Source organism: Ornithorhynchus anatinus, chromosome 1 (genome assembly GCF_004115215.2).
Source record: "Ornithorhynchus anatinus isolate Pmale09 chromosome 1, mOrnAna1.pri.v4, whole genome shotgun sequence".
Taxonomy (NCBI): Eukaryota; Metazoa; Chordata; class Mammalia; order Monotremata; family Ornithorhynchidae; genus Ornithorhynchus; species Ornithorhynchus anatinus.
Genome location: NC_041728.1, coordinates 61,806,814 through 61,822,370, shown reverse-complemented (window position 1 = coordinate 61,822,370; position 15,557 = coordinate 61,806,814). Strand labels below are relative to the sequence as shown.

The window sequence follows — 15,557 nt, the reverse complement described above, 5'->3', positions numbered from 1 at the left end:
TAAACTCTCTCAATGATGCGCTCAAATGGATATTGTCTCACTATTTGTTGAATCATCTTCAAATTAAGCAACTAGGCAACATGCAGTACTGTAGTACTAGGAGTTGGAAGGTCATGAACTCTAATCCCGGCTCTGCCACTTGTCTGCTGTGTGACCTTGAGCAAGTCACTTCTCTTCTCTGTGCCTCAGTTACCTCATCTGTAAAATGGGGATTAAAAGCGTGAGCCCCATGTGGGACGACCTGATTACCCTGTATCTACCCCAGCACTTAGAACAGTACTTGGCAAATAGTAAGCACTTAACAAATACCATCATTATTATTACTGGGGAGCATAGAGGAACTCACATTTTAATGGGGAAGACATAAAGGTCCTAAGAAGATCAAAATATAGTTAAATAAGAATGATTAAGAATGTGTGAGCATAGGAAGCTTGCTGTGGTTAGGGAACTTGTCTGCAACTCTGTTGTTTGATGCCAAGGTGGATGGGCATCCACTTGAGGTTCTTGAGGAGTGGGGAAACAGGGTCTGAACGTTTTTGTAGTAAAATGATCTGGGCAGCAGAGTGAAGTATGGGCTGAAGTGGGGAGAGACAGGAGGCTGGGAGGTCACCAAGTAGGCTGATGCAGTAATCCAGGCAGGATAAAATAACTGTTTCTATCTGTTGCTGAATTGTACAGAAGCAGCGTGGCTCAGTGGAAAGAGCCCGGGCTCGGGAGTCAGAGGTCATGGGTTCTAAACCTGACTCCACCACTTGTCAGCTGTGTGACTTTGGGCAGGTCGCTTAACTTCTCTGTGCTTCAGTGCCCTCATCTGTAAAATGGGGATGAAGACTGTGAGCTCCACGTGGGACAACCTGGTTCCCCTGTGTCTACCCCAGCGCTTAGAAGAGTGCTCTGCACATAGTAAGCGCTTAACAAATACCAACATTATTAAGACTGTGAGCCCCATGTGGGACAACCTGATTAGCTTGTATCCCCCCTAGCACTTAGAACAGTGCTTGGCACATAGTAAGTGCTTAACAAATACCATTATTAGTAGTATTATTATTAATCTGTGCATTTCATTCATTCAATCATATTTATTGAGCGTTTATTGTGTGCAGAGCACTGTACTAAGTGCTTGGGAAGTAATAATAATAATAAAAATGTTGATATTTGTTAAGCGCTTACTATGCGCAGAGCACTGTTCTAGCGCTGGGGTAGACACAGGGGAATCAGGTTGTCCCAAGTGTGGCTCACAGTCTTAATCCCCATTTTACAGATGAGGTAACTGAGGCTCAGAGAAGTGAAGTGACTTGTCCACAGTCACACAGCTCTGCCCATTGTAAGCGCTCAATAAACACTATTGAATGAATGAATGACAAGTGGCAGAGCCGAAATTCGAACCCATGACCTCTGACTCCCAAGCCCGGGCTCTTTCTACTGAGCCACGCTGCTATTTATTACTCTTTTATACATTTGATAAAATGTATTACCCTATTTAATAAATGATAGGCCTATATCTATGATTCTATTTATCTTGATGGTACTGATGCCTACTTCTTTTGCTGTCTCCCCCTTCTAGACTGTGAGCCCGTTGTTTTGCAGGGATTGTCTCTATCGGTTGCCGCACTGTACATTCCAAGCGCTTAGTACAGTGCTCTGCACCCCCATAAGCGCTCAGTGAATACGATTGAATGAATGAATGGATGAATGAATGAATAACGGCCCCCACCCCTCGCGCATGCGCCGTCCCTGGCGGCCGCTTCTCTTCTCCCCTAACGCCGCCAACCGCCGAAGGGCGGGGAAAGAGCGCGCGCATGCGCCGTCCTCCGCGGCCGCTTCCCTCCCGTCGCCAACGACCAAAGGGGAGGGGAGGAAGAGCGCGCGTGCGCATGCGCCGTCCCTCGCGGCCGCTTCCCTTACGTCGCCAAACGGCCGCAGCGGGGTGGGGGAAGGGAGCGCGTGCGCATAATAATGTCGGTCTTTTCATTCATTCATTCAATAGTATTTATTGAGCGCTTACTATGTGCAGAGCACTGTACTAAGCGCTTGGGATGAACAAGTCGGCAGCAGATAGAGACAGTCCCTGCCGTTTGACGGGCTTACAGTCTAATCGGGGGAGACGGACAGACGAGAACAATGGCAATAAATAGCGTCGAGGGGAAGAACATCTCGTAAAAACAATGGCGACTAAATAGAATCGAGGCGATGTACAATTCATTAACAAAATAAATAGGGTAACGAAAATATATACAGTTGAGCGGATGAGTACAGTGCTGTGGGGATGGGAAGGGAGAGGTGGAGGAGCAGAAGGAAAAGGGGAAAATGAGGGTTTAGCTGCGGAGAGGTAAAGGGGGGATGGCAGAGGGAGTAGAGGGAGAAGAGGAGCTCAGTCTGGGAAGGCCTCTTGGAGGAGGTGATTTTTAAGTAAGGTTTTGAAGAGGGAAAGAGAATCAGTTTGGCGGAGGTGAGGAGGGAGGGCGTTCCAGGACCGCGGGAGGACGTGACCCAGGGGTCGACGGCGGGATAGGCGAGACCGAGGGACGGCGAGGAGGTGGGCGGCAGAGGAGCGGAGCGTGCGGGGTGGGCGGTAGAAAGAGAGAAGGGAGGAGAGGTAGGAAGGGGCAAGGTGATGGAGAGCCTCGAAGCCTAGAGTGAGGAGTTTTTGTTTGGAGCGGAGGTCGATAGGCAACCACTGGAGTTAAGAAGGGGAGTGACATGCCCAGATCGTTTCTGCAGGAAGATGAGCCGGGCAGCGGAGTGAAGAATAGACCGGAGCGGGGCGAGAGAGGAGGAAGGGAGGTCAGAGAGAAGGCTGACATAGTAAGTGCTTAGTATGTGCAGAGCACTGTTCTAAGCACTGGGGTAGATACAGGGTCATCAGGTGGTCCCACGGGTGGCTCACAGTTAATCCCCCTTTTACAGATGAGGGAACTGAGGCACGGAGAAGTGACTTGCCCACAGTCACACAGCTGACACTCGGCAGAGGCGGAATTCGAACCCAGGGCCTCGGACTCCCAAGCCCCTGCTCTTTCCCCTGAGCCACTGTGCTTCTACGCCGCCAACGGCCGAAGGTGGGGGGGGGGGAGGAGAAAGGGCGCGTGTGCGCATGCGCCACCCTCGAGGCCGCTTCCCTCACGCCGACAACGGCCAAAGCGGCGGAGGGAAAGGGCGCGTGTGCGCATGCGCCGTTCCTCGCAGCCTCTTCCCTCAACGGTGCCAACGTCCAAAGGTGGGGGGGGGGGGGGGAGAGAAGGGGAGAAAATGCGCGTGCGCCTAAGCCGCCAACAGCAGAAGGGCGGGGGAGAAAGAGCGCGTGTGCGCATGCGCCGTCCCTCGCGACCTCTCTCCTCCCGCCGAGCTCACCTCCTCCAAGAGAGTTTCTTTTTCCTCTGCCGCCTCTCTGTTCCCCCCTTCACCTCCCCTCAACTAAGCCCCTTTTCCCCCCTTTCCTTCTGCTCCTCCCCTTCACCCCTCAGCACAGTACTCGTCTGCTCATTTGAATATATTTTTATTACCCTATTAATTTTGTTGAGATGTATTTATTGCTATTTTTAATAATCATCATCATCTTGGTATTTAAGCGCTTACTATGTGCAGAGCACTGTTCTAAGCGCTGGGGTAGATACGGGGTAATCAGGTTGTCCCACGTGAGGCTCACAGTCTTCATCCCCATTTTACAGATGAGGGAATTGAGGCAAAGAGAAGTGACTTGCCCACAGTCACACAGCTAAGTCGCAGAGCCGGGATTTGAACCCATGACTTTGTCTGCCTCCCCCGATTAGACTGTCAGCCCATCAATGGGCAGGGATTATCTCTATCTGCTGCCGAATTGTCCATTCCAAGCGCTCAGTCCAGTGCTCTGCACCTAGTAAGCGCTCAATAAATACGAATGAATGAATGAATGAATGAATGAATGGGAGAGGGAGCGCGTGCGCATACGCCGCCAACGGCCGAAGGGCGGGGAAAAGAGCGCCACCCCCCCCCCCCCCCCCCCCCCCGTCGCCAACAGCCGAAGGGCGGGCAGGGGGGAAAGCGCGCGTGCGCCGCCACTCGCGGCCGCCCCCGTCAACGCCGCCAACGGCCGAAGGGGGGGGCGGGGGAAGAAGCGCGCGTGCGCATACACGGCCGAAGGGCGGGAGGGGGGAAAAGAGTGCATGTGCGCATGCACCGCCCCTCGTGCCCGCCCCCGCCTCCCGCCGCCAACAGCCGAAGGGCGGGCGGGGTGGGAGGAGGGGGAGAAGAGCGCGCGTGCGCAGGCGCCATCCCTCGCGGCCGGCCCCCCCCCCTCCCGCCGCCAACAGCCGAAGGGCGGGAAAGAGCGCGCGTGCGCATGCGCCATCTCTCGCGGCCGCCGCCAACGGCCTAAGGGCGGGGGGGGGGGCGGGGGCAAGAGCGCGCGGGCGCAGGCGCCATCCCTCGCGGCCGGCCCCCTGCCCCCTCCCGCCGCCACCAGCCGAAGGGCGGGCGGGGTGGGGCCGGGGGGGAGAAGAGCGCGCGTGCGCAGGCGCCATCCGCCGCGGCCGCCGCCAACGGCCTAAGGGCGGGGGCAAGGGCGCGCGTGCGCATGCGCTCCCGCGGTCCCCCCCCCCCCCCCCCTCTTGCCTGAGGCGGGGCTGGCGCGGCGTCAGCGGGGCGGGGGGCGGGTCCGGGGCTCGCGCCCCTTCTCTTCCGGAAGGTTCGCGACGCTTCTGGAAAGGCCGCCGTGGCCGGGGCCCCGCGGCCGGGGCTATAAAAGGGAGGCGTCCGGAGGCCCGCCCCGCCCCATTCCGCCGCTCGCACCCCCCCCCCCTCCCCCGCCGCCTTCTCTCCGCCGCTCCTGCCCCTGGGCGCCGGCCGTTGGGGACCGTTGGCTCCGGCCTCTCACCTCGCCCGGCGGCCCGCGGGCCCTCCTCAAGGTAACGCGGCCGGCACCGCTTGGCCCCTTTTTGTTTTTAACCTTTGCTCCATTCTCCGGAGGGAGAGGGGGACGGGAAGGCTGATGGTTGCTGCCCCATAAGAATAACAATCATCCTGTGGGTATTTGTGAAGCGCTTCCTAGGTGCCGAGCGCTGTGCTAAGCGCTGGGGGAGAGACAGGGTCATCAGCTGGGCCCACGGGAGGCTCCCAGTTCATCCCCATTTTAATAATAATCATAATGTGGGTATTTGTGAAGCGCTTCCTAGGTGCCGAGCGCTGTGCTAAGCGCTGGGGGGGGAGACAGGGTCATCAAGTGGTCCCACGGGAGGCTCCCAGTTCATCCCCATTTTAAAAATAAGAATAGTAAGAATGTGGGTATTTGTGAAGCGCTTCCTAGGTGCCGAGCGCTGTGCTAAGCGCTGGGGGAGATCCGGGGTCATCAGCTGGTCCCACGGGAGACTCACAGCCTTCATCCCCATTTTAATAGTCATTCAATAGGATTTATTGAGCGCTTACTCTGTGCCGAGCACTGTACTGAGCGCCTGGAATGAACAAGTCGGCAGCAGATCGAGACGGTCCCTGCCGTTTGACGGGCTTACGGTCTAATCCGGGGAGACGGACAGGCAAAAACAATGGCAATAAATAGAGTCAAGGGGAAGAACACCTCGTAAAAACAATGGCAACTAATAATCATAATGTTGGTATTTGTGAAGCGCTTCCTAGGTGCCGAGCCCTGTTCTAAGCGCTGGGGGAGATCCGGGGTCATCAGGTGGTCCCACGGGAGGCTCCCAGTTCATCCCCATTTTCATAATAATCGTAATGTGGGTATTTGTGAAGCGCTGCCTAGGTGCCGAGCCCTGTGCTAAGCGCTGGGGGAGAGACAGGGTCATCAGCTGGCCCCACGGGAGGCTCACCGTCTCTTCAGCCCCATTTTGCAGATGAGGGAACTGAGGCCCAGAGAAGTGAAGTGGCTTGCCCGCAGCCACCCAGCTGACAAGGGGCAGAGCAGGGATTCGAACCCATGACCTCGGACTCCCAAGCCCGGGCTCTTGCCACTGAGCCACGCTGCTTAGGACAGGGCCCCAAGCGAGCTAAGGTTGAAGGCAGCGGTCGGGGCCGGGGTGCGTCTTTGAAGGACTTATTTACTAAATATTTACTAAATTTACTACATCTTTACTAAATATGCTTATTTAGGGACACTTAAGAAGCAGCGTGGCTCAGTGGGAAGAGCCCGGGCTTGGGAGTCAGAGGTCATGGGTTCGAATCCAGCTCGGCCCCTTGGCAGCTGGGCGACTGGGCAAGTCGCTTCCCTGGGCCTCAGTGACCTCATCTGTAAAATGGGGATTAACTGTGAGCCTCACGGGGGACCACCCGATGACCCTGTTTCTACCCCAGCGCTTAGAACAGTGCTCGGCACATAGTAAGCGCTTAACAGATACCAACATGATTATTATTCTCTGGGCCTCAGTACACTCATCTGTAAAATGGGGATTAACTGTGAGCCTCACATGGGACCACCTGATGACCCTGTATCCAACCCAGCGCTTAGAACAGTGCTCGGCACATAGTGAGCGCTTAACAAATACCAACATGATTATTATTCTCTGGGCCTCAAGTGACCTCATCTGTGAAATGGGGATGAAGACTGTGAGCCTCACGGGGGACCACCTGATGACCCTGTATCCACCCCAGCGCTTAGAACAGTGCTCTGCACATAGTAAGCGCCTAACAAATACCAACATTATTACTCTGTGCAGAGCACTGTTGGAAGCACTCGGCCGAGTCCCTTCCTCCCCCGGCTGTGACCCCCCCCTTCAGGGCAGGGATCGTCTCTTTATTAACAAGGGCGGTGTTTGTGATTAATAATAATGGCGATGGTGGTATTTAAGCGCTTACTATGTGCGAAGCACTGCTCCAAGCGCTGGGGGGATACACGGTGATGAGCTGGTCCCACGTGGGGCTCACAGTCTTCATCCCCATTTTGCAGATGAGGTCACTGAGGCCCAGAGAAGGGAAGTGACCTGCCCAATGTCACACAGCAAACAAGGGGGTGGAGCCGAGATTAGAACCCATGAGAATGGATGAATCAGGGTGGTATTTCTTAAGCGCCTACTATGTGCCAAGCGCTGGGGTCGATGTTAGGTTGTCCCACTGGGGGCTCCCAGTCTGCATCCCCATTTCCCAGGTGAGGCCACTGAGGCCCAGAGAAGTGCGGTGACTTGCCCAAAGTCACAGAAAGGGGGGGGGGATAGATAGAGACCATCCCCGTCCACCCAACGACGAGGTCACAGACTGTAGGACCCGGGAGGGGGTTCCCTAAAGTGGGAATATATGCAATCGTATTTCTTGAGCGTTTACAGTGTGCAGAGCACTGTGCTAAGCGCTTGGAAGGCACAGCCCGGCAACAGAGACCATCCCCGCCCCACGACGGGGTCACAGTCTGTACACAGTCTGTACGGCCCGGGGGGGGGGGGGGGTTCCCCTAAACTGGGAATATATTCAGTAGTATTTATTGAGCGCTTACTGTGTGCAGAGCACTGTGCTAAGCGCTTGGAATGGACAATTCGGCAACAGATAGAGACCATCCCCGCCCCGTGATGGGAATGGAGTTGTGGGCAAGGAAACGGACATCCCGAGGTTCCTCACTCAGTTTAAGGGACCCCAAAACCCTCTAGGGGTTTTCAGCCGACTCAATGGGACCCATTCACTCATTCGATCGTATTTATTGAGCGCTCACTGTGTGCTAAGCACTTGGAAAGCACAATTCAGCAATCAAGAGAGCCCATCCCTGCCCACAGCGGGCTGACAAGCTCGCCCCCGTCCTGGTGGAAGGTGGTCAGTGAGGTTATCAGGGTGCAGGTGACTGCCACTTGTCTGCTGTGGGACCTTGGGCAGGTCACTTCACTTCTCTTTGCCTCAGTTACCTCATCTGGAAAATGGGGATGGCGACTGAGCCCCACAGTGCCTGGCACATAGGGCTTAACAAACACCATCATTATGGGTATTATTAATTTTAATACTAATTAGCTATCGCAGGCCTGGAGAATCCGGAGGAGCCGTGGCTCTGGGGGTTGGGTTCGCCCCATCTCCCCGTAAGGAAAGATGAGAGGGCAGGTGATGTCTCCATAGATTGAAAAACTGCCAGTTGCTCCTTAATGCACTTATCATAAATCATTTAAGGGTGAGCGAACAAAATAGCCTTTCAAATGCAATTTCCTCCCGATACTCCCCTCTTATCTCTAATCCATAATCGATCCAGGCCGGGGTGTTGGAGTTTACTGCATTTTTAGCGGGACTGCAGAAAGCTGAGCAGGAATTTTTGACTGCCTTGAGCTTGAAGTTTTTGTAGGAAGGAGCAAAACAAAATCTTTTCTGCAGGTCTTCACATCCCAAATAAAAGATAATCTAACTGGTGATGCCTCAGCCGTTAAGCTCTTAAATACCTCTCTAAAAATAGTCTGCAATATGTGCACCCGTATTTAATTGTGTAATATCCTCAATAGATGCCGGAAGAAATGCAAACTCAGGATCATTCAATGGAGGAGGAAGAAATTGAGACTTTTGCCTTCCAGGCAGAAATTGCCCAGTTGATGTCTTTGATTATCAACACCTTCTATTCCAACAAAGAAATATTTCTGAGAGAGCTGATTTCGAATTCATCTGATGTAAGTCATTCCTTTGAAGGGAATTCGCTCATGCACTTTTATTCATGGTGCAGTGGTTTTGATCATGTGGCGTTTCTGTTTTGTTAGGCTCTGGATAAAATCAGATATGAGAGTTTGACAGATCCGAGTAAATTAGACTCTGGGAAAGAGCTGAATATCAATCTTATCCCAAACAAGAATGAACGCACCCTTACCCTTGTGGACACTGGCATTGGAATGACCAAAGCTGACCTGATCAACAACCTTGGTACTATAGCCAAATCTGGAACCAAGGCTTTCATGGAAGCATTGCAGGCTGGTGCAGATATCTCTATGATTGGTCAGTTTGGTGTCGGTTTTTATTCTGCATACTTGGTTGCTGAAAAAGTGACAGTGATCACCAAACATAATGATGATGAACAGTACGCCTGGGAATCTTCTGCAGGAGGGTCATTCACTGTTAGAATTGATACCGGTATGTCGTGTTCTTTATTTCTGTAAGAAATGTTTATAGCGTTTTGATATGGTTTTTCTAAATCTTGTACAGAAAATCGGTAAAAATGAGGCGATTACACGTGGGATTAAGTGTGCTCTTGGGATGCAGGAGAATAATCATACCATCATTTCAGAATTTAGAGCTACTTTTAAAGGTGTCCTAATTTACAGTGGGTTCTTTACAAGTAAAGGCATTGCATCGTTGTTGGCTAGATTTGAAAAAGTGTAGCTGTCCAGGAATTTTAATGTCATATTAACAATAAATAGATTTTTGAATTGGAAACAAACTTACTCATGATTTTAAGGGATGAATAGAAATTGGAGGTAAAACACCCCTCGGAATTGGAAGTAGAAGATAGATATAATGTTTTAGTACATCAACAATACATAATTTACAAGGCTACATATATTGCTAGAGTGGCTTCTCTAATAGGAATTTCCTCTCTGCTTTTACATAAGGTGAACCTATTGGTCGTGGAACAAAGGTTATCTTGCATTTGAAGGAGGACCAAACTGAATACTTGGAGGAAAGGCGCATAAAGGAGATTGTGAAGAAGCACTCGCAATTCATTGGCTATCCAATTACACTTTTTGTAAGTCTTAAGTGTCAAATTATGGCTCCTTATTTCCCCTCCCTTAGTTATGTTCACAAATTAACTATTCATGTACTAGTAGTGCTTCTTAAATGTTCATATAGCAGGATTTTTGTAGTTTTATAGATGAATTTTTTTGGAGTACTTTATTGATCTGGTTACCGAAAGCTGGGATTACTTTAACATTTACTAGAATGGCAGATGTATAAATCTTGTTTGAATGCCCCCATTCAGTTGTCTTAAAGTTTTTGTGCATGTGGGTTTTATTTGTAAGTCTGCATAGGCCTATTAAGTGATTACCACTCGATCTCAGCATGGGTCTGGGAAAAACCTAGCTTGAGGTCTCTGTATTTATGGCATAATCATGTTTAACATCATACCCTTAACTTTTCTTGAAGGTGGAGAAAGAGCGGGATAAAGAGGTAAGTGATGATGAGGCAGAGGAAAAAGAAGAAAAGGAGGAGCAAGAGAAAGAGGAAAAGGAGGAGACTGAAGATAAACCGGAGATTGAAGACGTTGGCTCTGAAGAAGAGGAAGAAGAAAAGAAAGATGCTGACAAAAAAAAGAAAAAGAAAATTAAAGAGAAGTACATTGACCAGGAAGAACTCAACAAGACCAAACCCATCTGGACTAGGAATCCTGATGATATTACTAATGAGGAATATGGAGAATTTTATAAGAGCTTGACCAATGACTGGGAAGACCATTTAGCTGTAAAAGTAAGTTCTCTACAGCTGTTTTCCCACTGAGATCAGTTTTATGTTCAGTAAGCTGTTTGCCTGAGACATTTCATAATATTTTCTCACTGAAGGGAATGTGGGCTGACAAAGTACGGAGTAAAGATGCTGGACCTCTCTCTCTATTTTTTTTTTTTGTTTTAACAGCACTTCTCAGTTGAAGGACAATTGGAATTCAGAGCCCTTCTTTTTGTCCCAAGACGTGCACCCTTTGACCTGTTTGAAAACAGGAAGAAAAAGAATAATATTAAGTTATATGTACGCAGAGTTTTCATCATGGATAACTGTGAGGAACTAATACCTGAGTATCTGAGTAAGTCTAACAACGTTTCCTACTAGTGGCTATATACCGCGATACAGTAGCCGTATAAGTAACCGCCAGTTGTTTTCTACTTAATTTACATAATTAAATGATAAATTGTTTGTGGTACTGCTCTGAACAAGTCTGGACAACTGGCCAAAAGCACTCAGCTTGTAGAAAATGTCTGTTCAAGTTCAGTACGCTCTGTGCACAGCCAGTTCTGCCTTAAGATGTGTTTTCATTAAGCATGAGAAAGCATGTGGCTTTTCAACAACATCAGTCCTGTTATAGGGAGAAGCGAGTACTTCAATTAATTATGCTTTATTGTTAGATGCTATAAAATATTCAACCTCATTTTCCTCCAGATTTCATTAGAGGTGTGGTGGACTCTGAGGATCTCCCTTTAAACATTTCCCGTGAAATGCTGCAGCAGAGCAAAATTCTGAAAGTGATTAGGAAGAATCTGGTCAAAAAATGCTTGGAACTCTTCACGGAACTGGCAGAAGATAAAGAGAATTACAAGAAGCTTTATGAGCAGTTCTCGAAGAACGTCAAGGTCTGTTGGCATGTCTGACCAGATTATAGTTGTATAAAGTCTTAACATTTGGGTAATTGTATTTTTTTGCTCTACCAGCACTAAAAGCTGTTGATTACATGTCTTTATTATAGCTTGGAATACATGAAGATTCTCAGAACCGGAAGAGACTTTCAGAGTTGCTGAGATACTTCACTTCTGCCTCTGGAGATGAGATGGTCTCCCTCAAAGATTATTGCACTAGAATGAAGGAGAACCAGAAGCACATCTATTATATCACTGGTACTAACTCTAAACTTTTTGTTCTTAGATTGGTACTTTGTCTTTTCAGGATTTCAATTTCATGTTTAGAAGCTGAATTTCGTTCTTATCTTTTGACATTTTGGATTTAGGTCATGTGTTCTTGCTCCCTTTGGGTTAATAGTACTTTTTTTATACTAGAATGGTTTAACAGTCTTGATTTATAAATTGAGTTTTGATCATGTATAACCCAGAGTGTGCTAGTCCTAAAACACGGTGTCCCTGAAAACATGTGCCCCTGCTTCTTGGGGTATATATGCCCCTGCTTCTTGGGGTATATACTTATTAGATACCAATGGTAAGGGAAGAACGGCATGTCCTTCCGTTAACTGGACATGAACTTATTGTTTTTTCCAGTAGTAGTGATTTGTGCTGAGCCGTCCACACTCTCTCGTCTGCTCGTGCCCAGCAGCATGCACTGCAAAATGACTGGTAGGGAGAACAGGTGCACTCAGTACATGTAATCCCTTCCTAGGATTTGGATACCTAGGGAGACTAAAACAGAGCCTGGGATTTATCTACTGTTGTTTTTCAAAATGTGTTTTTATTTGCTCATTGGTGTTATATTCATAATTAATGGGAGATGGGCATATTCTCCTCTGCACCCACTAATATGTTCTACTTGAAGGATATTAGAATGACTGTTTCTTGAACTTTCAGGTGAAACGAAGGACCAGGTTGCTAACTCCGCTTTTGTTGAGCGTCTTCGGAAACACGGCCTAGAAGTAATCTACATGATTGAACCTATTGATGAATACTGTGTTCAACAGCTAAAGGAATTTGAGGGCAAGACCTTAGTGTCTGTAACCAAAGAGGGCTTGGAACTCCCAGAAGATGAAGAGGAGAAAAAGAAGCAGGAGGAAAAGAAAGCAAAATTTGAAAGTCTCTGTAAAATCATGAAAGATATACTTGAAAAGAAAGTTGAAAAGGTATAAGCTTATTTAGTGGTTTATCAAGGTCAAAGTTGCTTTGGTCCTGAATGTTTATTCAAGGGTACAACTTTGATGTGGATTTATCCTCAGTCTGTCGCTTCCTAACTTTTTAAATGTAAATTTTAAAGATGTCACTAAAACTTGAATATTTTTCCCTAACATTGTTGTAATAATAATAATAATTACAATTGTTTTTAAGTACTGAGTATGTGCCAAACCCCAGTGCTAAGCGTGGGGGTGATGATACATGATTTTCAGGGCTCTCAGTCTTAAGTAGGAGGGAGAACAGATATTGAATCCCCATTTTGCAGAGGAGGGAACTGAGGCCCAGAGAAGGTAAGGGATTTTCCTAAGGTCACACAGCAGATAAGTGGCAGAGCTGGGCTTAAGGCCCATGCGGATCCTCTGACTCCCAGGTCTGTGCGCTTTCCACTAGGCCACGCTGGAGTGTCACCTGGACAAGTTATGAAGCTCTGTGCATAGTAATTTTTGGTGTGAAAGGTGAATTTTGGGGGTTCAAACCTCTGAATCTTGATGTGCATCGTGATTTCAAAAACTAAAGCGGGACTCTTTAATAGTTCTAATTTTGATCATTGAAGTCCGTTGGTGCTGACTTCTTGAAATGGATTCCAATATATTGAGATTACTCCATTTGGTTTTTATTAAGGTTGGCAACTCGCTTAGTAGTGGCACAGATGGCAGCAGTGGCTACATTGTCAAAACCCTCACTTCCCTCTTGAGATTGACACCACAGTGTAAAAATGTTGCTTGTGTCAACTGATTTCTTCACGGAAATTCAGCAACCCAACTTGCTTGCTGGGTGACCTTGGGCACGTCACTTTACTTCTCTGCGTCTGTCACCTCCTCTGTAAAATGGGTTTAAGACTGTGAGATCCAGGCAGAACAGGGACGGTGTCCAACCTGACAACTATGTATCTTAGTACAGTGCCTGGCACATAATAAGCGTTTAACAAACACCATTTAAAAAACAAAACAAAACATGTTCTGTTAATTGCAGGTGGTCGTGTCAAACAGATTGGTCACATCCCCATGCTGTATTGTCACAAGCACATATGGCTGGACAGCTAACATGGAGAGAATTATGAAGGCTCAGGCACTAAGAGATAATTCTACAATGGGTTACATGGCGGCAAAGAAACACTTGGAGATAAACCCTGACCATTCCATTATTGAAACTTTGAGGCAGAAAGCAGAGGATGATAAAAACGATAAGTCTGTGAAGGATCTTGTCATCTTACTGTATGAGACTGCGCTTCTGTCTTCAGGCTTCAGTCTGGAAGACCCCCAGACTCATGCCAACCGCATCTACAGGATGATCAAACTGGGACTCGGTAAGTAATTGTTCGACGCACAGTGATTTACTATAGTGTCATAACGTCCTCAACAGATGTCAGTCTGGTCATAGTTTCTTTTTCCCTTTTTCTAGCTTCAAAGGAAGCTACCAATGAATATTTGGGGCAAAAGAGAAAATCTTGCTAACATTTTGCCTTTTATTCTAAAATAGGCATTGATGAAGATGATCCTGCTTCTGAAGAAACCAGTGCAGTAGTAACTGAAGAAATGCCACCTCTGGAAGGAGATGAAGATACCTCTCGTATGGAAGAAGTAGATTAAAGGAGCTACCTAATAAAGGGCTTCAAGTTTCTTAGACCAGTCTGAATAAGTTATTTTGTATATTCTGAATGTTGATGGAAAAAAATACTTGAAAATGGCTTGTCTTCATTCCGTCTGATATTTTCAAAGATGTTCTCTTTATTTTTGTTACATTACTTCTTTGTTTCTAAAAACGTGTGAAATAAACATGTCATTTAAGGGTTACACTTGGAAATCAATTCTGAGATGCCTTTAGGTGTTTAAGAATTAGTAATTGGCATTGTTCCCTCCCCACCCTCAAGACTGCAACGCTTATTTCCTTATATGTACAAATTGTAATCTAATGCTATCTTGTAAACACCATGCGGTCTGATCATTTACAGTAGCTAGCTATCAAGAGGGTCTAGAAGTGGGAAGGGAAGGCATTACATTTCTCCTCACCAAGTCACTGTTTTGAAGTCTCTCAAACTGTTTATAAAATTATCTGTTTGTTTTTTTCAAGTTCAGCTTGCATTATATGATAGACTAGAATACTTAGACATGTATTTGACGACTAACAACATCTGCATGTATAATGAAAATCCTGGATGTCTTGACAATAATAAAGTGTGTTTAAGGTAACCTATGAAGTGAATTTCTTTGGAGGAGTTGGGACTCACCTTTTGAAGTCAGCAATTTTTAAGATTTGTAGTTGTGTAGTCAACCCAGAAGTCGAGTTAAACACATGCTATGAGGTTTGGTATCTAAAATCTGTATTTTAGATTAACGAAAATGCTTTGGATAAAGCAGCTCGTCAAAATGCCCTTCAACACCCGGTATTTTCTTAAAGCCTAAAATTTAACACTACAAATTCAACCAAAGTCTCGCCCTGTTTTAAGCATAAAATATTAAAATACCCTGTTCCAGGCATCTAATTTGTCATCTGTTGAGATGATTGTTGCTGATGTTCTTCCAGTTCTCTGCAGGATGCTTATTTGCACCACCTCCTCTCACCATTGAAGTTTTGTAGATACTTATCAGCTAGTGCAATTTTTTTTTGCTGGGGGGGGGGGGAATTTACCACCTGTCTTACCTCTTCCTCTGTTCTTTGTAGAGCCAAATAAGTGTTAGCCGTATTCAACCCATCTATACCATGAATATTAGGACATTATTAGGACATGATTCTCCAAACATCTGGCAAAATTGATTTGTTATATTTAGGTGAGCACCCACTCTACATATGGAAATATCCTAGCCTGATTAGGAAACTGCACAGTGATGAACAAAAAAAGTGATTTCTTTTTCTCTTTTATACTCATTTCCATTCCCTTGTGTGTTTGAATTGTTATTCAAGATTATTCACCCCACAGCACTAAGCACATATCTTTAAATTATATAATTATATTAGTCTGTCTCTGCATTGAGACTATAAGCTTGTTAAGGGTAGGGATTGTGTCTAATTCTGTTGTACTTTCACAAGTGCTTTGTGCAGTATTCTGCACATAGAAAGTGCTCAATAAATCCCATTGGTCAATTAAATGGTTGA

General features: G+C 47.2%; 1 protein-coding gene across 1 annotated transcript; it reads left to right on the top strand.

Annotated features, from left to right (window-relative positions):
- The first annotated feature begins 4,780 nt into the window (after positions 1–4,780).
- On the top strand, positions 4,781–14,653 carry HSP90AA1 (heat shock protein 90 alpha family class A member 1). Its single transcript, XM_029064594.2, has 11 exons — positions 4,781–4,880; positions 8,385–8,546; positions 8,634–9,000; positions 9,480–9,613; positions 10,012–10,332; positions 10,498–10,663; positions 11,017–11,207; positions 11,321–11,468; positions 12,147–12,415; positions 13,437–13,770; positions 13,944–14,653. The coding sequence occupies exons 2-11, from the start codon at positions 8,385–8,387 to the stop codon at positions 14,051–14,053; spliced, it is 2,202 nt and encodes a 733-aa protein (XP_028920427.1). The 5' UTR covers positions 4,781–4,880; the 3' UTR covers positions 14,054–14,653.
- Positions 14,654–15,557: the final 904 nt, after the last annotated feature.